Raw genomic sequence first — 27035 nt, 5'->3', positions numbered from 1 at the left:
CACACACACACACACACACACACACACTGACCCTTTCCACCTAGCTCACCACTCTGGGCAAACCCCTCCCGGAGCCCTCTGAAGCCCGCTCCTCCTCCTTTACTTCTCGTCTCCCAGTTGAGGACCCGGGTGAGCTGCAGGCCCTTTCTCTTTCTCCCCCACTCTCCAGCCAGTCCGCTCTGGAGACTCCAGATGGCGGCTTCTCCTGCTCGGCTGCCGGCCCCCAAGACGCCGCCCGGCAGCAGCCGCCAGTTGCTCCCTCCCAGCTGCTGCAGAGGAAGAGGGGGCCGGGCTCCGGGGAGCAGAGAGAGGAGCAGGCGCTTGTGGATGCTGCTGCGAGCTGGAGAAGGCAAACTGGAAGGAGAGGATGCTACGAGCAGCCCTGGGGTAAGGAGGAGGGCTAACCGTAGGCGGAGGAAAGGGAAGGGACCCGGGGGAGGGGGGGGGGGGGGAATGAAACCTTCCCGGGTGGCTCTCTGCTTCTTCTTTCCAAGTCCCCAGGGTCAGCCGAAGTGCTCAGTCCACCTGGGGAGCTGTGGAGTAAAAGCAAAGGTACCAGAAGGGGGCGCTTTCCGCACTAGGCAATGAGTTATTCCCTCCGGACAAGAAGTACCTGAGCAGCATCACCCCCACCCCCACTCCACCAGCATCCATAAGGCATTTAGTCTGGAATGCACATTCATTCCGTTATCTCTCTCCCTTCCTTACTCTGTGATTTTTTCCTTTCCCTTTTTATAGCTCCCTTTCCCCTCTTTTCAGCTTCTCTTTCCTCTCCATTCTTCCTTCTTTTCCTCTCCTTACATTTCTCCCTTTCCCTCTTTCTCTCTCCCTCTCTCCCTTCCTATCCCTCCCTCCCTCCTTCCCTTCCTTCCTTCCTCTTTCCTTGCTTTCCTTCCTTCTTCCCCCTCCCTTTTTCCTAACTTTTTTGCTCCATTCTTTCCTTCCTTCCTCCCTTCCTTCTTCCTTTCTTTCCTCCTTACCTTCCTTTCTTTCTTCCATTCATTCCTTCCTCCATTCCTGCGTGCCTTCCTTACCCTAAACACTGCCTCTTCGTCCTTCCCCCCATTCAATCTTCCTTAAAAAAAAAAAAAAGCAAACAAGCTACAGAAAAACTCATATTCTTCCCCTCTTCCCCACACCTCCTCTGGAGGATGGCTGTGGTAGCCAATGCTACCTCCTGTACTCCCCGACAGGTTCCCACTTTCCACCACAAACAGGCAGCTGTGTAACAAGGAGTCCCACCCAGGGGAGACGATGGTGAGTGAATATTCCCAGAAAAACTACAAGAATTAATTTTGAAACCTCTTTCTGTAGGCATGGCTTCGTTTTGTCCATCATTTGGCATTGCGCTTGTTAGGCTGTTTGGATGATAAATTCCCCAGTGCCTCACGTCCCATCCGGCGTGTCTCACTAGTCTTGCAGTGCTATTCTTGAGGAAGTGAGGTAAATCAGTGGCTGTCTCCCACTGCAAAACAGAGAATACTACTGTTCACAATCACTTTACACACACGCGCGCACACACACACATCCCAGTGCCCCTACCAAAAGGCCCAAAGCTAGCTTCTCTACGGTTAGTTAGCATATAACAAAGCCCAATCTGAAAGCTTCGAGGTTGCAGTAAGATCGCAGTCACTGAAGGCTGAATGTCCTAAAATAACTTGGACCTCACTGGACTATTTGATGCCTACCAGGATGAGCATAATGTCCAGATAGGAATCCACATTTTAAACCGAACTCCAGTCTGGTCTGCCACGTGCTGCTCTCTCCAAGTTTCAAAGCCATTGGAGGGCTAGTTCAGCCCGGACCCACCCTAAATCCCCTAATCTACATGAATCACAATGGAGAGTGAATACCAAATGGGTCCCTGAGTCCGTCTGCCTCTTAATCCTTAACGAATTCTGAAGAGCAGCATTAGGCAATGCTCCTATTAATCCCCTGCGTGAGCAAATGCGATTTCTGACCTACTACATTTATTTTCTGGGTATGGGAGTTTCGACTCGTTAGAGGAATGTTCAAAGGCAGAAGGAAAACTGATAGGGGAGCCGTGGCACGTTTGTGTAATGTGATGAGAAATCTTCTGTCATGGAATCAAGTAATTCAGTCAGAACGGGTGCAATGTGGACCCATGGAGGGGGTTGGGGGACTTTGGGAGGTGCGAGGGGCGGCCCAAGGGGCGGGGGAGTGAGTATGGAGAGCCGTTCTCCTCCAACATATCAAACCTCCAGAAGACTCTAAGTTTTTCTCGTCATCATTTCAAAGGCTTCGGGGGAAATTGGCCTAATTTGGAGGCTGGCCGGCGGTGGGGCTTCTTGGTAGCCTTGGCAGGCCTGAGATTGCCCACCCACCTCGAGGAGAAGCCCAGTCTTCCATCTCTCTGCCTGTCCTGGGTTATGCCCAATGATCAACAAGGGGCTGTTTATCGCACTTGAGATTTCAGTATCGTGTCATTAACTTAATCATTTCTATATTTTATTCAAAACAGTCTTCCTGTCCCTCATAATCGTAATTTGCGCCATTGCCTTTTATTTTTATTAATTAGGGGACTGAAAAAGAGATCGGAGGCTCGGGACAATAAATTAGCCCTCTGAACAAACGAAGAGACAGACCTGTTTAAGGAATGTTTGAATGAGTTGGGGCACTGCGTATAGAGAGTGAGGCGAGAAGGATCCCGGATAAAGTATGTGTCCAGCATAGGGCAAAGCTGCCAGGACATTAGCCTGATGTTAGGCTCGCACCCGAGCCACTCCAGGCAACGAAGGGTTAGTCCCTGGCTACCAAATATGGTTTTCTGTGGTCCAGTGTTGTTCTCCCCCCCCCCGCCCCCAACGCACCCGTCCCCCTAAAAACAAACAAAAATCCACAACAAACACACAAAACCCTTCTTCGTGCCTGGATTAGTTAGCAGACTAGGTCCCCGTTATCTGATGGTTAGGCTTCCAAGGCACTAACTGGGCAGGATTTACATCAGCATCCCTTCCAAAAGCAAAAGGCACACCCTCCCTTCAGTGTTCGGCCACACAGGCAAAAAGGGACAGAAAGATTCTGCAACTATTTGACTCCATGAAATCGATCAAGTCTCCAGACTGCGAGTACAGAACACTTTGCCCCTCTCCATAGTTTTGCCTCAACCTCTTTATCTTTCAATTGAAAACCAATTAAAGGTTTCTATAAATCTGCTAGCACCCCTTTTATCTGGAGACCTCTGATGCATGCTATATTGCCCTTCAGACGCCTCTTCCTTTTTTTGTTTTACAATTGTTGTATCAATATAATGCTTCCTTTCTTTCCCTGTCTCTATAGATACAGATACACAAGGCAAACTAAAGGATCCGAGCGCTATTCAGAGCTTCTCATTTGTCCTGCCACCCTAACAGTAGCGCCCTTTCTCTTCTGGCTGCTTTTCCCTGCTTCGGGAGCAGCGGTTACCGCAGAAGCAGATGGCTACTGATTGGGCGAGCTTTGTGGCCTTAATGCTGAATACTTTATGGAAAAGGGCTTTATCATGCTTCGTTGGGCAGAGGAACAACGGGAAGAGATTTATGGCTAGTAAAAATAAATCTTTTTGAAAGTTGCAACTCCTTCTCACTCGTTGTTAACTTTGCCCAGGACTGAAATCTTGGGGGAAAGATTTCCGTTCATCCAGCAGTATGCAGTGGGAGAGTTGAAAGAATAGGGAGTGAAGGAAGGAAATTAAAATGCTCCTCCGAATATAACTTTGGAAGGAGAGGAATTTATAGTCATGAATTAAGGTGTTTTGTTTGTTTGTTGGGGGGGGGGGGGGTTGTGACAAGCTGGCCTTCCCAGTTGCACAGAAATATTAACGTGTCTTTCCCAAAGATATTAGCTTCCTGATGAAAATAATACAGTACAACTGCATGTGGCATTGCACTTTGCAGAAATGAAAATAAGTGATAATGAAGTAATTTAAAACCTAAGGTAGGAGAGGTGAAATGAAGAATTGTAAATTATATTGAGAATACATTCAAGCAATATAGTTTTGAACTGCTATATTCAGGCTAACCAGAAACATTGGGCTCAGGAATCTTGATCTGTATTTTGAGCTACCAAGAGAAATTTCATTAGATTTACTCCTCCATTAATGGTCCTTTCCCTTAAATAGTGCTCCCCCCCATCCTAAAAAAGCTTCTGTCTTACCCTTACTTCTCAGTCCTCAGTTCCATGGCTACTGCCCCAAATTACAGCCCTATCATCCATAGACTTCCCCTGCATGTCCTGACTCACTAGCACCTGCTTCATTTCTAAAGACTCACCAGTGGTTGAGACATTCTAACAGCTGTGTGCCAACACCTACACACACTCATACATATATCGACACAGCCAAAAACGCATGCACATTCAAAGATACACAGTTATTTCTGTATAAAGACACAAAAGAATGGACTGGACTTACAAAGACATCTGAAGGTTTGTCAACTTCTTCCTCCATTGCCACCCCCACCCCCAAAAGGAAACATAAACTGTCATCTATGGGTCTTCTCCTGTATTCCTTCTCACTCTTACTCTACCACTCATCACACCTTCTTAAACCTCAAAATGACTTACTTAAGTCTTTGCCTTCCCCTCTACTGCTCCCTAATTCCTCTCTTTTTGCCCCTTCTTCCAGAACAGGTCAAGATGACAGATTGGAGACACAAGTGTGGTTTCCAAAAATCACACATAAATCTCCTTTCATTCCTCCCTCCCCTTCCCTTCCCTATTCTCCACCCTGATTTGAAAGTGTCCTTTGTCCCATGCTTCTATTAGAATGTGAGGGATGAGCTGGAAAGAGAAGGGAAAATGGAATCCCATTATTTTATGTCTGTTCTGCGGGATTTCCCAGAGAGAGAACAGATTTCCCCACCCTGGACAGAGGGAGACTTTTCTTTACTGTACTATAGATATACAGAATAGCAACCATTGGGTTTGATCTTCCTCCTGGAACACAATTGGTCTTCATTTCTCCCAAATAAGGCTTTTTTGTTGTTATTACTGTGCACAATGCTTTGCATAACTAAGTGTAGTCTGAATCCATAACATCTTGGAAATGTGGAGAGAAGAGACAAAAGTGAAAAAAATCCTTGCAAGTAATGCAAGAAGGTAGATTAAGCAATGACACAGAATAGTTCCCTCAGCCAGTTCCCTTCCACTTGGCTTCATCCAGAGTGTCAGACTGTGAAGGGAATCAAAAGGAAAGGATCGGTTAAGGCATCAGAACAAAGAAAATAATATCCACTTCTTTATCCTTCCTTTTCACCATATATTTTCTCTTGTTAATTAGTTGTCCAATTTCTCTCTTTGCTGATAACTTCCAATCCTACTGGTCAATGTCTGGCTTTCCTGAAATATCTACCTGCGAAAGTTTTCTCAGGACATAGTCTTTGTCCAGGAAGTTCTCCATATTTTTTTCTTTGGAAGATGATCCCTTAGGAGATGGTGCAGCCCAAGACCTTGTTTCCATTAGCATCAAATTCCAATTAACCAGGCAGCTAGGTGGCGAAGCAGATAAAGCACCAGCCCTGGATTCAGGAGCACCTTGAGTTCAAATCTGGCCCCAGACACTTGACACTTATAACTGCATGACCTTGGGCAAGTCACTTAACCCTCATTGTCCCGCAAAAACCAAAAACAAATTCCAATTAACCAAACTCTTACATATGATCACAGAAGTTCCCTTTGAAATCTACATACATTGACCTAACTTTTGTACATACCAGAGAAGATACTCTCGAGATCCTAAAACTATTCCAGGCTTCTGATTGGGGCTGAAGAACACCTATTTTGACTCCATTGTCTCCCCAAAGAGAAAAGTCTTCTGCCAGGCCAGCTCTTGGAGTCATTTGCTGGGTCATATAATACTTGCACAGCAGAGTTTTTCCGTGTCCCCCAGAGAGAAGATATCACTTAAAAGCCTCAGATTTGGTATTGGCTCTAACAACAACAACAACAACAACAACAACAAACCCTGAAAAACTAAAAAGGCAAGTAAAGTTATCTTCCTCACAGGAAAAACAAAATATTTCTTCCAACCTCTTTTCCATTGCCCCTCTCTCTTCTCATTTTGCCCCAAGTTTATCTGATTGATAAATATGTTGAGATTCAGAGAAATACTAAAAATCACACTAGCCATATGCATTTTGTTAGAGAAAAAGCATATTATCTGAAGAATGGGTTTATTATGGATTTTTTTCCTTCACCTAATATTAGCCCCCTTCTCCTGCTCCTGACCTCAAGAAATTGACGTTTTGCTTTGATTTGATCTAGTTTTATTGTTTTGGTCAGAACTTCTTGTTGCTGAAGATTGTTTAAATAGCCTTGGAGTTCCTGGGCTGGGGCAACCAAAATCCCATAGCTGTAGAGGATTTTAAAAAGCTGAATTCTCAGAAAAGGGGTATTGATGTGATAAGGATGGCAGAGTCAAAGACCATCATTTTCCTTGGGGGAAAGAGAGTTGACAAGTGGTTTATTGATGTTGAAAATCTGTATCATTAACTACCACATAAAGAGACCTTTACTTACACCTGGATATTTGCTGACTCTGACTAGGTCACCATAAAGGTTGGAAATGACTGGGAAAGGGATAGTGGTGAGATGATAAATAGTAGGGGACAAAACCTAGCACTCCCAGCTTCCAGGTCCTTGTTAGAACCAGCTGCTCAGTCATTTTTATCAGGAGTGAAGGTGCTGATTTTCTGGGGAAAAATCTCTGTTGTAAGCAGAAGAAAGACAAGAGGAACATCAGAACACACCTTGATTGCCCTACCATCCATTTGAATCTTGCTACAGGTCGCAGATTCATCTGGCTTCATACCTGAATCTGAGCTATTCAATTTCTGGGCCGTGTTAATCATGCCTGTGTGTTTGGCAAGGATGTCCTGAGCATGAATGGCTTGTATGCTCTCCATGATGTCCAGCATCAGCCAGGAGTTCTTATATGAATGGAAAACCATATTCCCAAGAATCTTCTGTTAGAACTGGGCCTAACACCAGGAGGTTGTTCCTCTGTGTTCACTAATTCACAGGTTTAGGATTGTTTATTTCTTTCCCCAATTATGCAGTCATATTCAATGGTGTCCACCTCATACTCTGTACTTTGCTCCAGAACATCTGCTCCAGAATTGGCACATCAGTCGTCAGACTTGTAGCAATTGTCATTGGGTACAAACAGATTTGCAATCTTGTTAATGCCATTTTACCTCAGGTGTTACCCCTTCAGGATAAATTTACCCAGAGATTGGGGTGCCACCCATTTGGTCAGGTCTTCCTCTAAACCACCCATAGGGCAGGAGAGTAGTCTTCTATATGCCAGACTTGAACAAGCTAGCAGTTGCCACCATGTTATAGTATATTAGGTAGCACATGGTCTCAAGAAGATGGTGCAGCTATTTGGTTACTGCTGGCTCTGGCTCAGGTCTGTGTGGTTCTTTTTCTCCTCCCCTAGAGGTCACAGGGCACCTAAGTGATGCAGGACCGGAGTTCAAATCCAGTCTCAGTCTTCCAATTTGAGTAGGAGAATGCCATCACATAATACACCGCAGGGCTGGGGAGCCCTGGCCAATGTCCCAAGTCAACACTCAGCATTGCCCACATGGCCATCCAGTTCCAGAGCTGTGTGACCCTGGGCAAGTGACTTAACCCAATTGCCTCAAACATTCGGAGCCATCTTCAGTCATCCTGCTTGATGTGTATCTTGCCATTGGACCAAGATGGCTCTGGAGGAGAGAGTGAAGATAGTGACTTTGAACATCCCTACTTCATTTAAATCCAATTCACTGCAAGTCATGCCATCAGCTCCCAATGTCAAGGTTCTATTTGAGAATGAAGAACAAAGAACAAGAGGCTCTAGCTTCTTCTCAATCATAGAGGAGAAGGCTGACACAAAAGTGCTACCATCATCCAGGCTGTGTTTGAAGTCATAGCTCTGGAACTGGATAGCCATGCTTTGTTGACTTAGGACACTGGCCAGGCCTCCCCAGCCCAGCCGCGTATTACATGATACCATTCTCCTACTTAAAATGGAAGATTATTGTGGTAGAGCAAGGGAGTAGTTTTCAATATGCTAGCTCTAATCTAATCCACTCCAATGGTATGAATAGTAAGCCAGAAGTGAGTTGTTAACCCTCAATCAAGGTACTGAGAAAGGTAGACATTTGAATTCTATAGGTCAGAATCTTCCTGAGTTCTTTTGTTTGTTAGAAATGTGTGTGGGGGGCGGCTAGGTGGCACAGTGGATAAAGCACTGGCCCTGGATTCAGGAGTGCCTGAGTTCAAATCCGGCCTCAGACACTTGACACTTACTAGCTGTGTGACCCTGGGCAAGTCACTTAACCCCCATTGCCCCACCAAAAAAAAAAATTAAAAAAAAAAAGAATTTTGTGTGTGTGTGTGTGTGTGTGTGTGTGTGTGTGTGTGTGTGTTCGTTCGACTAAGGTAATATGTTTTTAGAAGATGCATACAATCTTTCATCCCCTCACTTGCAGGTGGCTTTGTAAACTCAGTCTTAAACATGCTCCTAATAACTACCTAGTAATCTCTAAATTCCATACCAGTCCATATAAATGGGGACTTTAGGAAGAGGACCAAGGCACTGGACCTAGGATTTAATTAGTATAGGAAACTCCAAGAGAAGAAAACACCCTACTAATTCAGGGGTTTGCAAGAGAAGTGAGAGCTTAAATGAATAGCTTGTTGTCACAAAGCCTATATTGATATAGATATGCAAAAATCTATCTATATATTTTTTTCAAAGGGAAGACTTGAACCCAGCTATTTTTTTTTTGACTCAACTCTCTATCTACCACACCACATTCAATAGGGTCTGGTTGCCTCTCTCCTTGAATAATAATCCACAATCATGTTAAGTTCCTATTAGGTACTGGAATGACTGGAATGATGCCACCTGCTGGAGATTTACTGTAGCAAAGCTCCGCCATGAGGAGAAGGACTCTGAGGGCAAGCCATGTGGTCAAGGTCCTTAGAGTCAGGAAGTGATGTTTGCTCGTGGGTACTGTCTATCAAGGCTACCAGTCAATCAACTTGAGGAGCCTCCCATTTCTGGGAGGGAGACATGAAGTAGGAAGTGGACACTGGTAGAGGGGTTCTGTCTCCTTTTGGTTCCTGACCTCGCCATGGTGGGTCAGATGATAGGGTCTCTTAGAAATAGTTAGATTTTTACCTTTCTCTCTGATCCTAATGCTCTGTAATAGATACTTAAACACTTAAATACTCTTGCTAAAGCTTATAATTTATTGGTGACCATTCATTAGATTTTAGATAGTATAGCTAGAATTTAAGACCCTTACAGTACCAATCACTGTGCTATATGTTAAGCATACTGAAGTTCCATAGTAAAGTCAGGAGAAGGGGAAGAGGGGAAATATAGTAGATGCCTGGCTTGAAGTCTCTTAAGGAAATGGAAAGGACTGATTTCATGCCATTGAATTCCCTTAATCTTTGGCATAGTTCTTTGGAGGCTCTCAACCTATAAATATTTCCTTTAAAAGAAGAGACAGAGGGGCAGCCAGGTGGTACAGTGGATAAAGCACTGGCCCTGGATTCAGGAGTACCTGACTTCAAATCCGGCCTCAGACACTTGACACTTACTAGCTGTGTGACCCTGGGCAAGTCACTTAACCCCAATTGCCTCACCAAAAAAAAAAAAAGTTAAAAAAAAAAGAAGAAACAGAGAGAAACTGAGTCCAACACTATAGGTATTTTGGTTCATTTCTTTCACAGCAGGCCCTCATTTTATTCTACTTTCTTTTGTCAGATGTGCTCACCAACTTAGTAGAATGCCATTCATCTGGCCTTAGTAGTGCCTCCAGAAAGTTTACTTAAGTGTGCATTATATGGTAGAAGGCACCTTATCAGACCAAAGAAAAGCTGGAAGCTAAGAATATGGAGAGAAATCTGTTTTTAGGAATATATTTTAATTATAGAGTTCTTCCCATGATAAATTTCCTTCTCCCGGCTTATAATATCCAAATTATTTCCCCAAAATTCATAGGACAAACTTAAATATCACAAGTACTTCTTAGGGAGAGGTCACATGTATAGTCATTTATAGTCACAAGAAAGCAAAATGATTGTCTTGAGAGCCCCTTAGTACCAAAAGATATCTAGACACTCCACCAGTAGATCTACCCACTTGGGCTACTTTCTAGGACAATTGGAAATCTCTAAATAAATAGGTAAAATGTGACCTTGCTGAAGCTTTTTTCAACCATATACTCTATGGATTCTTTTTTCTATAAAATGAGTGGGTAGGAACTGTATGTGTGTGTGTGTATGTGTGCACGTTGGGTATTTTTTGTCTTACTACAAAGAACACCCCTTACCTTATTCACAGAATCAGACTTTGAGTCAGAAATGACCTTAGAGGACAATTGTAGCATGATGCCAACCCATTATTGTGTGACTTTAAATTAAATCCCATATAATTCTGCAAATCTCACCTCTCCTCCTGGTTTGCAGTTGTGTTTAACTTTTAATAACTCTCATGTTTGCAATACAATTTCCCCCAAGGATATAAAGAAACTGAGGCTTAGAGACTACATATGATTTGAAAACCATCACATACCTAACAAATACTATAGAAGGAATCTGATACTCTATCTTTCCATACTTCAGAGTTATTATGATTTCCACCACACTAAGCCAGAACTCCCCTCTGCTTGTTGACACATATAATTACTGCCTAGTGATGTCCCCTGCTCAAGTCTATATCATCCCCCTTTTCCTTTCTTGATAGCCTGGTATTGGATTTAGTTGGCTTTTTTTTAATCATCCTTCCTTCTTCTTCTTCTTCTTCTTTTTTTTTTTTTTTGGTGAGGCAATTGGGGTTAAGTGACTTGCCCAGGGTCACACAGTTAGTAAGTGTGTAAAGTGTCTGAGGCCGGATTTGAACTCAGGTCCTCCTGAATCCAGGGCTGGTGCTCTATCCACTGCGCCACCTAGCTGCCCCTATCCTTCCTTTCTAAAAAGCAAAAGCCAAAACAAAACAAAACAATAAAACCCTGAACTGTGCAGTCCATGAAATTACATGTAACGGGGTAATCATGGAGGGAGCTTTGCAAACACTCAATCAGTTTAATGTGAAATGTGAGCAGTTTTAAAGCCATAGGTAATACAGTTTGGTATTAAATGTAAATCTCCTCCCAGGTCTCTCAGGAAGGGATGGAGGTGGTCTCTATTTTGGTTACTAATTGCTGTCCTCAGTTTTCCTCTCTCTCCTCAACCCCCCATCCTTTTAGTTCTCACAATTACTATCATCATTTTATCCTGGGGGGGGCGGAATTCAAGCACAAGCAGGGATCCCAGAGGCTGCTTCCAAGAATAGAAATCACATGCCTCTTTGCCTTCTACCTAGAGCCCTTCTTCTAGAAGAGAAAAGCTTTCTTATAAGCTCCTCAGTCTAACATAATTCAATTCCTTATTTCAGAAGGTTTACGAATCGAATACAGAAGTATCCACCAATGTCAGTTTCTCAGTGTATATGTAAGAAAGAAGTCCTAAACTGGGCATGGGGTCGGGGAGGAGCTGTTCCTTGGGGTAACCTATCTAGGGCCACTGATGATTTCCTTGCATTGTCTCATCCCTAAGAATGTGACAAGAGACACTCTTAAGCTTGATTCCTAGGAAGTGTGCCTTTCCAGAGGGTCAATATGGAAGAGTTCACCATGCTAGATGGGATCTGCCCTTTCTTTTGTTGTTGTTGTTGTTGTTGTTGTTGTTGTTGTTGTTGTTTGTGAGGCAATTGGGGTTAAGTGACTTGCCCAGGGTCACACAGCTAGTTAGTGTTAAGTGTCTGAGGCTGGATTTGAACTCAGGTCCTCCTGAATCCAGGGCTGGTGCTCTATCCACTGTGCCACCTAGCTGTCCCTGGATCTTCCCTTTCTTTCCAAACTCTATGCTACTTTCCCCTACTACATGCAGAACTGGGAGGCTTATTGGAGCAAGAAGAAGTAAGGGATTCACTTCTAAGTGACTTTCTATATTTTATTTTTGAAGAACTGAAGAAAGGTGGTGAGGGCCAAAGGACACTATCCAGAAGAATTTTCCAATCTGAGATTTATTTCACTCCTGTGTTTGAAATGAAATAGCAATACTTTAATTTGTCTTCAATCTGTCTGCAGGACAGGGTCTGTACTGGGGGTTTGAAAGGGATCACCACTCTCTTTGGCTGAGGTCTAGGAGCAGTGGGACATGAGAGAACAAATCAGTTATCCTATCTTCCAAATTCTAAATTCAGTCAGTGAGCATCTATTAAGGTATACTATATCTTCATATCTTTAATATATTATATATTTAATACATAATTATTAAGATATAATATTAAGATATACGTATAGTATATTTGCAAGGCACTATACTAGGTGCTGGGGATAGAAATATGAAAAATGAAATAGTCCTTGCCTCCCATGCTACCTTAGGAAACAACATGTACACAGATAGGTAGATACTCAATAGATAAAAAGATAATAGAAATAAATGTGAGGAAGGAAGGAAACAAGCATTAATTAAGCTCCTACTGTGTTCTGAGCACATAATCTCATTTGATCCTCATCACAATTCTGGGAGATAGGTGTTGTTAGGCTCATTTTATAGTTGAGGAAACTGAGGCAGACTGAGGTTAAGTGAGTTATCTAGAGTCACACCAGATAGTAAGTGCATGAGCCCAAATTAAACCCATCTTCCTTAGTCCAGGCTCAGGATTCTATTCACAGTGCCACCTTGATGCTTCAGTACCAAAACAGGTTAATAACTAGAAAGGATAGAGAAAAACCTTATAGGAGGTGGCACTGAAGCTGGTTGTTGAAGACAACTTGGGATTGCAAAAGGGGGAAATGAGGAAAGAGTATATCCCAATGTACAGAGAACATCTTGGGTAAAGGTAAAAAGACAGGAAATGGAATTTAGTGTAAAAGGAACAGCAGCAAGTAGACACATTTGGTTGTAAACAGGGATAAAGACTATAAGGAATGAAGTGCAAATAAGTCTGGAAAGATAGCCAGACTGACAGATATTTAATGATAGCTAGACAGAGAGACAGAGGTGAATAGGGTAGAGAATAGTCAGCTCTGTGCTTGAGAAATATCATTTCCCAACTAATTGAACACTATAGGGAAGAGATTGGAGCCAGGAAGACAAGACCAAGTAGATCATTGAAATAATCCAAGCAAGAGTTGGTGAACACCCGGGTTAAAGTGGAAGGGGGACTGGAGAGGATCGAAGTAGAAGGCTGGAGTGGAGGGATGTCCTGAAGGTAGAATTGATGAGGGGTCCAGAAGAATTGAAGTGACTAGAAGAATTGGGAAGTTAGAAAAGGGGTAGGTTTGAGGAAAAGATAATACTTTCTGGGTTTTTTTTTAAGTGAGGTAATTGGGGTTAAGTGACTTGCCCAGGGTCACACAGCTAGTAAGTGTTAAGTGTCTGAGGTCAAATTTGAACTCAGGTCCTCCTGACTCCAGGGCTGGTGCTCTATCCACTGCGCCACCTAGCTGCCCCAAGATAATACTTTCTGTTTTGTATATGCTAAGTTTGAGATGTCCAGTAGACAGTTCATAGGATCATAGTTTTGAAGATCATGAAATCCAACCCCTTGATTTTACAGATAAGGAAACTGAGGACCACAATTTTTAGTCATTGGTACTGCTAGTGTGAGAGGTTTTATATGAACCCAAGTCTTTCCAAATACTGGGATCCAGAATATTTTTCATTCTGTCTCTCTCTAAATCTGAATTTAGTGCATAGGAAAGAGGCTAGGCTTGTGGTTTAAGACTGCTTTTGAGAAAAGAATTCCATAATTGAAAGATTGTATTTGGTAGATTTCTGCTTGGGAGCATGGGATTAAATCTGACAAGATCCTTGAAAGGTGAATTTCCAGGTAGCAGCAGCTGCAGGAAGGGGCTCATTCACCTGTTATCAATCCTCCTGAACTCTCATAGGAAAATGTTGGAAGGCCATGCTTTTAAACCCCTCACCCACGAAAGCATTTGAGTTTTAGAATTAAAGCTTTAGAACTAGAAGGAATAGTCATCTAATCAGGTACTCTCAGTTTACTCATGAAGAAAGCAAGGCCCACCGAAGTCAAAAGCGGCTGGCTCCAGCTCCCACAGGTTAAGGAGAAACAAGGAGTATGATTTAAACCCAGGTTTTCTGCTTCCATAGCCATCCCTCCTTCCATTCCATCCATCTGTCACTTCTTAAGATTTCATAAAATCCTACCGAGAAGTATTTGCATCCAAATAGCAGGTTTCCTCCCACCCACCCCCCTGAAAGACAAAGGTGAACTTCAGTCTGAAAGATTGTTTTGAAGTAAGTCTGATGTGTTCAGATTTTCATTCCCCTCTACTTCTTAAGCCTCACAGAGTAAGATCTGACTCATGTCATAGGCTTTGAACTAAGACCTCAACCCTTCCTTGACTGCCTTACTACATTGAAGAAGTCTAGTGGCTTAGCCAGATTAGTCACCTCATACAGAGTGATGGGAGATGTTTCCAGGGTCACTTTCTACCTGAGTACTGCCACCCAGTCCACCCAGTCCTCTTTTGTTTTTCTCCTCCTGTATCAAATAGTCTGATAAAGTTTATCCCCAGAAATGTGCCTTATCACACTAGTTCCTATGAAGCAAAACAATTGGTCATTTTCTGTCAAAGTTAAAGTACAATCAGAATTCCCTTTCTTTCCCTTCCCTCTTTCTTCGAGTAACTCCTTCCTGCCATCTACTTCAGTCAGGAAAGGAATAGGCATAAAGTAAGCTCTGTCCTCATTCTACCTATCCCCTACTCATTCCTTCCAGTTTGCTTCTGGGAAAGAAAGTCAAACCCTTTGGAAATCAACCCCTTATTTGTAAGGAGCAGAGGTGAACCAGGAGGAGAAGAAGTTTGGGAAAGAAACACATTTTTTTCCCTCATCAGTCTAGGCATCTTGTAGAGTTTCTATGAAGATCACTCTATAGGAGTTCATCTTTCTCAGAACAAGACTAAGATTTCTTTTTTTCCCCAATATTATCCCGACTAAGCATAAGAATTTCCACTCTAATAGTCCTAAAACAGTTTTCCCTCTCTTCCCTTCCCTTCCTTTCCCTGCCTTTCCCCTTCTCCTTTGTCCTACTTCAGTAGATTTTTCATCAACTTATCCTTCTACTTATCCTTTCCAAAAGAAGGCATTAGAAGTAGAATATCCACTTGTCTTTTCAGTTGCTGGGAAAAGCTTTATAGAAATGTGCATGGGGAATATCCCTCATCCTTCTTCATTGTTATCCCTTTAACATTTTAATTGGAAATAAAATATCAGGGAAAAGAACCCCAAATATATGCATAAACCTATTGTTCCATGAGAATTAGATGAAACTATTGACTGAGGTGTGCTTTATAGTCACTTTTGAGGCTGAATAAATGCACATAAATGTCTTAACAGTGCTTTTAGTATCAGTGAATTTCTATAATTAATAATGTCAGGGCAATTTCAAGTTGGTTTATGTACCGTGCTGTCCCTTAAATTTTGAGAGAAATAAAAATAATTTGTAGATTTTCTTCCCCCCATCCCATTAATGATATTCATTTAGACAATTTATACCACAAAGCAAGAACTGTGCCATTTGAAATACTGAAAATCTTTCAGGCAGAAATTACTGTCTAAATTTTACATACTCCCATATTTTTAATGTTATGTCAATCTCCCTAATTCAGGTGACAAGTTTGGTGGAATTGGATAAAATGAGTGTTGAAAGTCTACTTAACTCTATTCAAACTATGAAAATGAAGGCAGGAGGAAAAACCAAGTTTGTAAAAGACAAGAGAAAGCTTCACTCCCTCTGTACTGTTCAAAGTCAAAGCTTTTCCAAGTTTTTTTTGGAAGGAGAGAGAAAAAGTGACCTGACATGTTTTTTTCCCCATAGAATTAGCAAAAAGAAAAAAAAAACTTTCTGTACTTTGTACGACCTGAAGAATATATATATATATATATATATATATATATATATATATATATATATATATATATATATATATATATATATATATATATTTGAAGCATGTAATTTATTGATTTATTAAGATGACAGGGAAGTCCCATTGTTACAAGTTCATTATCTCCTTTATATTATATTTTATTCATTATTTCCTTCCTTAAGAAGCTTGACTCTGGAGCTATAGTATTCATTGGAAGCATTGTCAAGAAGATTCACTAGTAAAGATGCCACCTTGGTTTGTATTTTTTGCAAAGAAGGTCTAACTTCCCACCCATCAAGTAATTGTACTGCGATGCAATTCTCAATCTCTCTGTCTCTCTTTTTTTGTTTTTTGTTTTTTGTTCATCACCAAAACAAACAGCAAAATTTAGGACAAACCCTTTCTGCCTTCCTTTAACATACCTGCAAATCCCTGAAAGAGCCTCTGCTGGTCTTTGTGAGTCTCCTTTCCCAGATTTCTCCTCCTTCATCCTCACTATTTTCTTATCTACCTATTCATTTTAAAATTTCTGTTCAGCCTTAGAGGCTTTCATGGATTTTCTTCTAAAGTCCTTAAACTACATTAAGTTCTTTTGTCTTCTCTCTATATCACCCCCCCCCCCAAATGCAGTTTGGAGAAGAGAGTGCTTTTAATGGTTTGTTCCCCTTCTGATTGTTTTTGTGGTCTCTTGGAATTAAATGAATATTATTAGCACAAATATGTGAAGGAAACACAGCTTTGAAATAAATGGTAAGAGAGAATCTTGGTGGCTCTTACATCCAGTTGTGTTTGTGTCTATCTTGTATTCCCTACTACCTCCAGAGATTTTATTGGAAAGCTCTTAGAAAACCTCTCATTGCTATATGTAAAGGAGGATTGGTCAGTATCATCATCTTTATTTCTGGACAGGATATATCCTGATCAGTTTAATAAGAAAATATTGGGGTGGGTGTGTGTGTGGGGGGGAACATATACATTGCTGGGTGCTTTTAATTGCCCCTTAGCAAAGACAACTAAAAAGAATGGAAAGGAGCAAAGGAGTAGGAATGAGATGGGATAGAAGACATGGGGAAGGGTAAAGAAGAAGAATGTGGGTTTTCAAGAAAAAGTTTTTAAAAGATTTATTTAAAGGAGAGGAAATTTGAAACTTTAGGGAAAGTGTCCTCTGTACTACTCCCCCTGACTTTTGCCACCTTCTAGTTTGTGATTCAAATGGAACAGAGTGACCTCAGAGTCCTTCCTTCTGGTGGAGAAACCTCCCAGCTCAGTCTCCCTGCAGCACAAAGATGTTGTCTGGATCAGAATAATTCCTGGCCCTTGTGAACAGATGACTGGGGGGGGTGGGTGGGGAGGGGCACAGAAATGGGAAACTAGGGAAAAGGGGGCAAAAGGAAGAGAGATCAGCTAATGATCTCTCTTCTATCACATTCTACCAAGCCCATCAGTTCTCTACAGAAGAAATCCTTATTTTTTTTTTCATCCAAGAAGAGATGAGTCTAATGCCACCCTGACCCAGAAAACTGTCCATGTGTTCAGCTTCAGAAAGAGTCCTAGCAAAGCCAGACATAGGGACTGAATTAGCACCCTATACAAATCTTCCTCTTAAAATCTTCTTTCCATGTTTCTATCCTTGTTTCTATTTGAAATTCCATCTTTTTTTTAAATCAGTGCATATCTATTTGATGTATCTATGCAATGCAGACATTTCATTGACTTCAATGAGATCCAGCTATCCCTATCTCCACTAGCACCACCAATTACAGGAGAATGGGTAGAACGGAATCTGACTAAATGAGTATGTATTTTGTCCTTAAGCTCTCTGTCCAGTCAGTCCAAAGGGCTTGGAACCCTGCCAGTATCTGGTCAATTTGAACCAAAGTTTACTAATAGGTGAGAATCTTAAGTGGATTTTTTTTGGTAGCGTGTTATAAACTTCATAGAGTGGAGTTATAATATTTGGTTCTCTGAAATTATATGGATAATTGCTTGACTTTTGGCCATAAGCACAATGCATAACAAGACGGATTTTAAAACAACAAAGTAGCCTATTTTCCCTCAGTAGAAGGATGGAATAGAGAAAGCTTCCAAACCCTCTCCATAAAAGTAAAAATGTGTTGAAAGACATTGAAAGACTGATTTCAGCAGTCCACTTTAAGGCTCTTCACAGGACCACGGGCCCTCTCCCCTCCACCCCCCCCCCCCCAAAAAAAAAGCTATAGGATATAACATTGGAAGGAGGTGGTAGAGAGAAAGTAAGATGCTCCTGAGATTTCCGAGGTAACTTCTTTTTAGGAATCCAAGGGCCTGGAGAAGTAAAGTAGCCTGAGTCTTTGAATAAGACTCCTTCTCCAACCCCCAACAGACTTTCAAAACCCAGAGTACATACTACCTTTCAGGAATCCCCAGATTGACATCGCAGAGGGAATCTCGGAATGGATGTTAAAGACTAGGGGTGGGGGTGGGGTGGGATGGGCTCTAGTAAACTGAAGGTTCCTTCAATCACTTGGGATCTATTGGTCTATCCACCTAGAGGAGAGGACTAGAGTTCCGACAGGTCTTATTATTTACCCTGCCCCACACCCTTTACAGAGCTTAAAGAATTGTTGCCCCTACCCTAATGCCTCTGAAATAACTCTGTTCCTTTCCTGCTCTACAACACTCTTAGCGGGTCTGGCACAGGGGTCTGGCGGCCATTGAAAAGTTAACTTTGCGTTGTTGTTTTTTAAAGTCTTTTCCCCCCTCTGAAAATTCAGGGCACTGGATATCTGAGAAATCCCGAGGGAAGAAGCTGTCTTTCTTCCTATTCCCATCCCCCAAACCTAACGTAGCTAGTCTCTAGTAAGTGATTGGGGAGCAATTTGGGGCCAACCCAACCCACCCACTTCCTTTCCTTGCCTGTCACCCGGTGCCGACTATTTCGGATCCCCTTGTTGGTGCTCTCATCAGCTGTGTTGCTGGAGCTCCCGAGGTTCCAATGAGAACACAATAACATACTGACACTTCCGACAGCACCCCCCCTCCCATTTTTGGTGATAATATTGGTGGGAAGGGTTATTTCCTATAAAATTAATTTATTTCTTTCCCCCTTTCTCCCCCTCCCAATGTCAAAATGATGAAGCTTTGGGAAAAGGTGGAATAGAATGTAAGAACCCACAAAAGGCTTTTCGACTCTTGAAGGGAAGTGCTGGACCTCCAGGTAGCTAGCAGAGATGGGAGGCAGAAAGAGGAGAGGGGACAACCACAGGGAGAGCAACGCCGAGTAAAGAGTTAAAGGGAGGGGACATGGGCTGTCACGCGTCATTGGGCAGATTATGTGCAGCAAACAAAAAGTGTGTGTCTGTGTGCCAGTCAGTCACTGCATCGGGTCCATCTGTACAACTCTCTCTCTCTCTCTCTCTCTCTCTCTCTCTCTCTCTCTCTCTCTCTCTCTCTCTCTCTCTCTCTTCCTCCTCCTTTTTTTCCCTCCTCCTTTCCTTTCTCCTTCTCTCTCTCTCTCCCCTGCGCTTTTCAAGGCACACAGGACAGGAAAACCAACGTCTCCTGACATGGAAATACAATAGACACTTAGGGGTAGGGGGAGGCGAGAGTCGATTTTATCCTTTATCCTTTTCGGGTATCCTTGGTTTGGGGATTATATTCTGACCTTATTCCTGGTAAGTCTATTTACGTTGGTGGTGGTTGTCCGTGCTTCTGTGTTTTTTGGGGGGGGGGGGTCGAGAAGATCCAGCGGGAGTGGGTGGGGGAAGTATTTTTTCCTCCTAATTTCAAGCATTGTAGGGTGGGGATGAACTGGGGACCTACAACACCAATACGTTTTATACAAAAGGGAGAAAGGGAAAAGAAGCGATTTGCCACCGAGGTGGTGATTTGGCAAGCGGCAGACAATGCCAGGGCCGGTGAAAGAAGAGAAGGGACCCGGCTGCCTTGGAGCGGTTGGCTTTCTCTGAATGGATCTTGTACCCAGAAAGAGGATCTGAGAAGGGAGGAAAAAGAGATATCGGAACGGAGCAGGGTTTTGAGATCTTAATTCATCAGCGGCATAGGGAAGAGTAACTGGGAGCTGGCAGGTTGGCGAGCAGGCAAGCTCTCTGCTCTTCTCTGCTCTCTTCAGTATGCCCATCAGCGGGTTATTGTGATGATTCCGGGCTTGGGGCTTGGCGGGCGGGCGGCGTGATGATTAGCCCGGGTGTTCTGGGGACCCTTTCCCCGTATTGTTAGGTAAAACTGCATTTTAATGACTGCGTCCCTGCTGTTGCCCGAAGTGACGGGGCGACCTCCAGCACAATGAAAGGCTTCTGGGAATGGGACTTGTTAAAAAGAGAGAAAAATTCGAGGTTAAAACGTTGAATTGAAGTAAAATGAAAGGAAAGAATAGAAGTAGGCTTTTTAAAGAACAAAAAAGTTGTGGAGTTTTTAAAAAATTACATTGATTTGTAACCGGATCTCAAAAAGCCACGGAGAGATGAGGGGGGGAAAGAGCTATTGTCCAGAAAAAGAAGGAACTTTCTCTTTTAAGGTTTTTCCTCCCGATATTTTCCCCCCTGGGGCGAGGGATGCATAGAAAAGCAAAAAAAAGGAAACAAACCAAATCAAACTTTCAGTCTTGCTGTTAACTACAAGGGGAAAACAAATCTATCTCAAAGCCAAATGGTGAAGTTAATTGGTTAATGAGTATTAAGAGGAAATGGACATTAATAATATTAATTCCTAATCAGTGGTTTCTCAGGAGAGAATTAGCCCCCATATCTTCTGCTACTGACATTACAGATATTATCACTGAGATAATAATTAGTGAAATACCAGGTCCGAGGAACCTAAGAATCGCCCCGTATGATAGATAACAATACATCCAACACCACTCCAATCCTCTTTAAGACTCAAAACTGTCTTTTTCATTTTTTTCAAGATGCCAAGATTCCCCTTTTCATTTTATCTTATTTTATTTGGAAGTGTTCAGGGGGAGGAGGGCGAGATGTTCATTTATGACAGCTTAATAGAGAGCTCTCCATCAGTGACTGATTTAAAAGCTCCTAAAGATTTAACAGCTGGAGAGCCCACCCTTAAGAGCATAACCGACATAGAGATCGCCCCAGCCCCCACTCCCGCCCCCTCACATCTTTAAAAAAAAAGTGTCCTGTCTAGGGAAGTGAGCATTCACAACTCATTGCACAAATTGTATTCCTAGACTGGGACACTTTATGCTTGCCTTGTACCTGCACACTTCACAAGTCACATTTGACTGAATCTATCCCCTTGTATAACAAGGTAACTGGGATTCACCCTCATCCATAAATAAGTGTGTCGAGGTAAAAATAATTACCTCTGCTTGCTGCTTTTAATTAAAGTCTCGGAGGGAAAGTGCTGGATTATGGTAATGAGCAGACATACGTTCCCTCTTGTAGACTAGAGCTAAAGGTTAGCTGACATGAAATCAGTGACATTGACAGTCCACTTGAAATCCATTTGCCATGCTCCTCTGTCACAGCCTGTTCTCCAGCCCTAGATTCCTTTTTGGAAGAAAAAGAGCACATCTTTGACTCCAGAGCTCCATAAGGAGCGAAGGAATAAGCCTTCCCTCAACCACTGCAAGTTTCTTTTAGTTTGGGAGAATCTATAGGCTGCATTAAAATTGCGTTACTCTCCTATTCTCCTCAACCTCACCTACCTTTGCTCCTCGTAGGTTAATGTAAATATGACAATTTCTTCCTGTCAGTCCCAGCACCGCTTCCCTTCCCCCCACCCCCGCCTTCACCCCCTTGTCGCTTCAGTTCACATCTTGAAATTCTAAAGTCTCATTTTACTTGAAAACACCAAAGTATATCAGGCACCACTCAGAGGAAACACTTCTTTATTTTATTTTGTAAACAGTAGTACCTTAGGAGTGGAATCAAATTCTGAGATTTAAGGGGCTGTACATCAGTTCATGTAGGTAACTTTGTGTAACTTTTCTTCTTCCCTTGCTATGCATATATGTCTTAAGCGATGGAGGATACCGGTGTCCAAAGGGGCGTCTGGGATGGAGATGCCAAGGCTGTTCAGCAGTGTCTAACGGATATTTTTACCAGCGTTTACACCACCTGCGACATCCCAGAAAATGCGATATTCGGTCCCTGCGTTCTGAGCCACACTTCCTTGTACGACAGTATAGCTTTTATAGCCCTGAAGTCCACGGACAAGAGAACAGTTCCTTATATATTCCGGGTAAGATCTGACTGCTGTTCGATGCTTGCATTGTCAATGAGCTGGTAAGCAAGGGCTAAGTAAAGATTTATACCCCTGCCCCTCCCTTAACATATCAACTCAGCGGGGCCTATAGTAGCAGTATCTATCCGTGCTAAAGTGAAATATTCCTCAACTTCCTCCTACCTTCCTATCACATGAAATTTCCGAATAACTTAGGGGGTAGTGATTTCCTATATTTGAAATATCCAACAATTGATTGACTTCCCCATTTCACTTTGTCTGTAGAATTAGCCTATGAACATTTTCTTTTGTTGGGAGATTTCCTGCATGCTGGGATCGTTTGTACAGTAATTCTTTTTACCTTACACTTGGCAGATTCTGAAGTGTCTCCCTCCCCTCACCCATCTCCCCCCCCACATCCTCTACTGCACAAGAGATGGTTGCTGAACTGAGTTTAAAAGATTTTGGGGTGCTACAGATTTAAAACAACCTTTTCCCCACAAGAGATACATTTGGAGTTCATGGGATTTAGAGCTGAAAGGAATCTGTCATTTTACAGATGAGAAAACTGAGAACGGTGAAGTGGCTTTTCCCCTTCACACAAGGAGTTGATTGTGAACTAAGTTTCTGGCTCCAGACCTATGATACAAACCTCACTTAGGGCCTAGTCCTAACCTAGACCCATATTTTTGTTAAACAATGTATAAATCGTAGAAGTTGAATTCAGAAAGAAACGAATTCAATTAGCCAATAAATCTTAAACTTCAAAGATAGGCTAATTTTTTTTGAAGTAAAATTGATTATACATTTAAGTAAAAGGTTTTTGTCCAATGTGGTAAAACAATGCCCTGCAGATTTATTTGGGAGATACATTTACTGAACTTGCTCAGCACAGCAAGCTTTCTGTGAATCACAAAAATGTGTATGGGCGGCGGCTTGGGTCAAATGCTTGGGAGCTGTGTGCGCTGTGGGCCTGGGATGACGCGAGAAGGTGGCACGTTGGCTGACTGACTGCTCTGGTTACGTTTAATGCAGGTGGACACCTCGGCAGCAAATGGCTCCTCAGAAGGTCTAATGTGGCTTCGCCTGGTTCAGTCTGCTAGGGATAAAGAAGAGCAGAATCTAGAAGCCTACATAAAAAATGGACAGCTATTTTACCGATCCCTCCGAAGGATCGCCAAAGACGAGGAGTTGCTTGTTTGGTATGGGAAGGACCTCACTGATCTTCTTTTGCTCTGCTCCTCTAGATCCCACAACAAAATGAACGGTAGGTTGTCGGTCTGCCTAAATCACGGCGCCCTTTAGAGGTTTGGGGAGAGAATCAATAGGGAGGAGAGAGCCCGTCAACCTTGGAACTCACTTCAGACCAGTCCACACTGTTTTGGCTTTTTGGGGAAGGTCTGACGAAGGTTCCCAGTGCAAAGTAGCCCCGGATGAAGCTAGGCTGCCCGTGAGAAAGGTTGGCTACGAATGTAGACATTGGAAGCCAATTGCTTAATTAATTACAAGGCAGGAAGGAAAAGTTAGGTGGGAAGGGGTGTTGTCTGGTTAGTGCATAGACTTCCCTCTCCAGAAACTTAAAAGAGGCATGCGAATTTGTGCGAGGAGGGTGAGGGCTGACAGAGAGGCCTGGGGTGACAGGAGTAACAGCCTCTCTCTGTGTGTGCACATGTGTGTCTGCTTGCTACAGGGTCTCCCCCTTACACATGCCTGGACTGCAGCCAACGTTTCCAGTTCGAGTTCCCCTACGTGGCGCACCTGCGCTTCCGTTGCCCCAAGAGACTCCACAGCGCTGACACCGGCTCCCACAATGAGCAGGACGGCGGAGGCTGCACAAAGGAACACGGTGGAGGAGGTGGAGGCTGCGGCGACAGTGGAGGAGGAGGAGGCGGTGGAGGCAGCGTGGCCAAGGACCAACAGCAGCCGGAGGCTACTTTGGGACCTGGGCCTAAGTATTGCAAACCACCTACCATTCCCATCCACCACTACCAGGCATCCCAGGACAGCAGCAACACCCCGGCGCCGGGCGCGGGAAGCGGCGTCAAGCCGTCTACGGATTTCCACAACCTGGCCCGAGAGCTAGAAAACTCCCGTGGGGGCCGCAGCTGCTCTCCTCCCCGAAGTCTAGGCAGCCGAGTCAGCGGCAGCGGCAGCGGCCACCAGGAGGTGGAGCTGAGCCCAAACAGCAACACCACCTGCGCTCTGCACCCCGCCACGCCGAGTGGGGGGAGCGTGAGTGCCGGCGGTAGCGGCGGCAGCAAATCCAAGAGAAAATACCCAGACGAGCTGGAGGAGGGCAGCCGCGGCGGCGGGGTGGTATTGGTGGGGGGGCGAGGCCGCTTTGCTGAGCGGCCCCAGCCGGCCTCCAAGGAGGACCTGGTGTGCACCCCGCAGCAGCAGTACCGCACGACGGGTAGCTACTTCGGCCTGGAGGAAAACGGCCGCCTCTTCGCCCCACCCAGTCCTGAGACTGGCGAGGCCAAGCGCAGCGCCTTCGTGGAGGTGAAAAAGGCCTCCAGGGCTGTCGGGGGAAGCTCGGGGCTCCTGCAGGAGGAGGAGGAGGCAGCCGAAGGGGCCACGAGCGCGGGAGAGGACAAGGATCTTGGCGCGGGAGCCGGCGGATTGGCCAGCAGTACTTCTTCCCCCGCATCTTCCTCCTCCTCTTCTTCGCCGTCGGGCCCCGAGAAGCTTCTGGGAGCTCGGCCCGGGGGCCCGCTGTCCGCTCGTCTGGAGGGAGCCAGCCCGGCCCGGGGCAGCGCCTTCACCACGGTGCCACAGCTCGGAGGCAGCGGGAGCGCGGGCAGCGGAGGATCGGGCGCCAGCGCAGGGGCCGGCCAGGGCGCAGTGCCCGACGAACGCAAAAGCGCCTTCTCGCAGCCCGCGCGAACCTTCTCCCAAATGCCTCCCTTAGTTCTGGGCCAGAAGCTGGGCTCCTTGGAGCCGTGCCATCCCGGGGACGGCGTGGGCCCCACCAGACTGTACCCGGCAGACCCCCTGGCAGTGAAACTTCAGAGCGCGGCCGCGGACCTGAACGGGGCCTGTGCGCCCCTGCAGAATGGCGGGGGCCTCCCCAAACAGAGCCCCTTCTTGTACGCCACCACCTTCTGGCCCAAGAGCTCGGCTGCCGCGGCCGCCGCTGCCGCTGCCGCCGCCGGACCCCTGCAGCTGCAGCTGCCTTCCGCGCTCACGCTGCTGCCTCCATCCTTCACGTCTCTGTGCCTGCCCGCGCAGAACTGGTGCGCCAAGTGCAACGCCTCCTTCCGCATGACTTCAGACCTAGTGTACCATATGCGGTCACACCACAAAAAGGAGTACGCCATGGAGCCTTTAGTGAAGAGACGGCGAGAGGAGAAACTCAAGTGCCCCATTTGCAACGAATCCTTCAGGGAGCGCCACCACTTATCCAGGCACATGACCTCGCATAATTAAAATGGGATGGAAGAACCAGTCGGTCAGCGGGATCTCAACGCACACGCCGCAAACCAGCTGCAGGAAGGAAACTCACCCCCTCCCTCCATCGTCTGCCTCACCTCTTTCCCAGGCACACTCTCTCTCTCACACGCGCGCACAGTGTAGGGCAAATGGGCCACCTAACGGGACTCCGAGACATGATTTGCCATTCCGATGTTTACTTGCACAAAACCACACCCGCAGATGTACATCTGAGTCAGAGAGGGTGGTGGGTTTTTATTCGGGGGTTTGTTTTGGTTTTGTGGGTTTTTTTAATGCACGCATTTTCACTCCCCCCAAATACATTTTTTAAAATGTCATATATTGCAACATATTGATGCATTTGTCATACGTTTCTACTTAAATTATTAAGCACTTACACAATTTAGATGTAATAATTATATGGAAGGGCAAATTTTATTTTAGATATAAAGTGCACAAAGAAGAATGCAAGGCTTCTGCATTACGCGATTACAGTTTGTGTTCTTACAAAGCAAACACGCAAAAACTCATTTGAAAAATGGGGAGGGGGGGATCGGTTTAAGTTTCCAGGGGAAAGTGCATGTGTCATGAAATAGTTACAGGACTTCCATGAAGAATGTCATCGATTCTGTAAATATGTATTTCCTTTTAATACAAAGTGTAATTTTGTGCCAGTGAAACGAAGTATGCATAGTTATGTGTTTCTTTTCCCCCCTTCCAAAGATTTATCAAACTTTATAGTTTATCTCGGTATGTTGGATGCTTTGACAATAAATGACTATTTTCTTCAAAGCATTTGGGTGTGGCTAAGTGCTCATTTGGAAAGTGTGTGTCCGTTCTGTTTGTGGCATCCGGTTACTGGGAATTAAGAGGGTAAAACGCACACATTCGTTGCAGTTGCAGTTTGGAGTGCACGAGGATGAAGGAGCCAGCGGGATCGAAAAAACGAAGAATAAAATCCGGGAATAACCGAAGTTGCATTTTCCCTCACCGATAACAAGGTGTTAAGTGACTGCAACGGAATAAAATGTATGGGGACAGGTAAACGGGCCCATCTCATGATCGTTTGGAAAATCTTTTGCTATCTGTTCGAAAGACGTACTATTATTTACCTGAACAAATACCTTTTACTGAAAGGTCAGCTTTCTTGTTGGTCGCTACGTGATTAGTTCCCATACAACTTGTAGACAGTTTTATGCGGCTGAATCCGTCAATTGCAATGATTCCCCTCTCTTTGCCCCAACCCCAACCCTTCACCTAAACAAGTCTGGTCGCTAGCCTGGGCCAGTCAACGTATTGAAAAATCCTATCATTCCTTACATACGGAAGAGAAGCAACACTGATCCAAAATAATAATAATAAATATTAATAAAGGGAATGATAATAAGAATAACATTAAGAAAAAGAATAATAAAGTACTGGCACTTCCCAATGTTTCCATACCCTTGAAAATGAAGGAGAATTCTGGTG

At 44.2% G+C, this 27035-nt stretch overlaps 1 protein-coding gene across 2 annotated transcripts; it reads left to right on the top strand.

The window, feature by feature from the left end:
- PRDM8 (PR/SET domain 8) lies at positions 1-26917 on the top strand. Of its 2 annotated transcripts, none has more exons than XM_043973239.1 (4): positions 1-387; positions 21931-22151; positions 23169-23400; positions 23824-26917. In XM_043973239.1, exons 2-4 carry the CDS (start codon positions 21933-21935, stop codon positions 25560-25562), a joined length of 2190 nt encoding a protein of 729 aa, XP_043829174.1. In that variant the 5' UTR covers positions 1-387; positions 21931-21932; the 3' UTR covers positions 25563-26917. The 2 variants fall into 2 exon arrangements, with proteins under 2 accessions (XP_043829174.1, XP_043829173.1); XM_043973238.1 differs by lacking the exon at positions 1-387 and adding an exon at positions 19335-19603 and having other exon boundaries at positions 23824-26456.
- Positions 26918-27035: the final 118 nt, after the last annotated feature.

The sequence above is a fragment of the Dromiciops gliroides genome, chromosome 6 (assembly GCF_019393635.1).
Source record: "Dromiciops gliroides isolate mDroGli1 chromosome 6, mDroGli1.pri, whole genome shotgun sequence".
In the NCBI taxonomy this organism is placed as follows: domain Eukaryota; kingdom Metazoa; phylum Chordata; class Mammalia; order Microbiotheria; family Microbiotheriidae; genus Dromiciops; species Dromiciops gliroides.
The sequence above is the reverse complement of the archived record's forward strand: the minus strand, read 5'-3'. Positions and strand labels throughout refer to the sequence as shown.

What these genes read in the sequence shown, in the direction of transcription:
- PRDM8 (XM_043973239.1), top strand. Translation starts at nt 21,933, where the DNA reads ATGGAGGATACCGGTGTCCAAAGGGGCGTCTGGGATGGAGATGCCAAG. An exon ending in CAGTTCCTTATATATTCCGG is followed by an intron (nt 22,152 to 23,168) that starts GTAAGATCTGAC and finishes CGTTTAATGCAG; the next exon opens with GTGGACACCTCGGCAGCAAA. An exon ending in ATCCCACAACAAAATGAACG is followed by an intron (nt 23,401 to 23,823) that starts GTAGGTTGTCGG and finishes TGCTTGCTACAG; the next exon opens with GGTCTCCCCCTTACACATGC.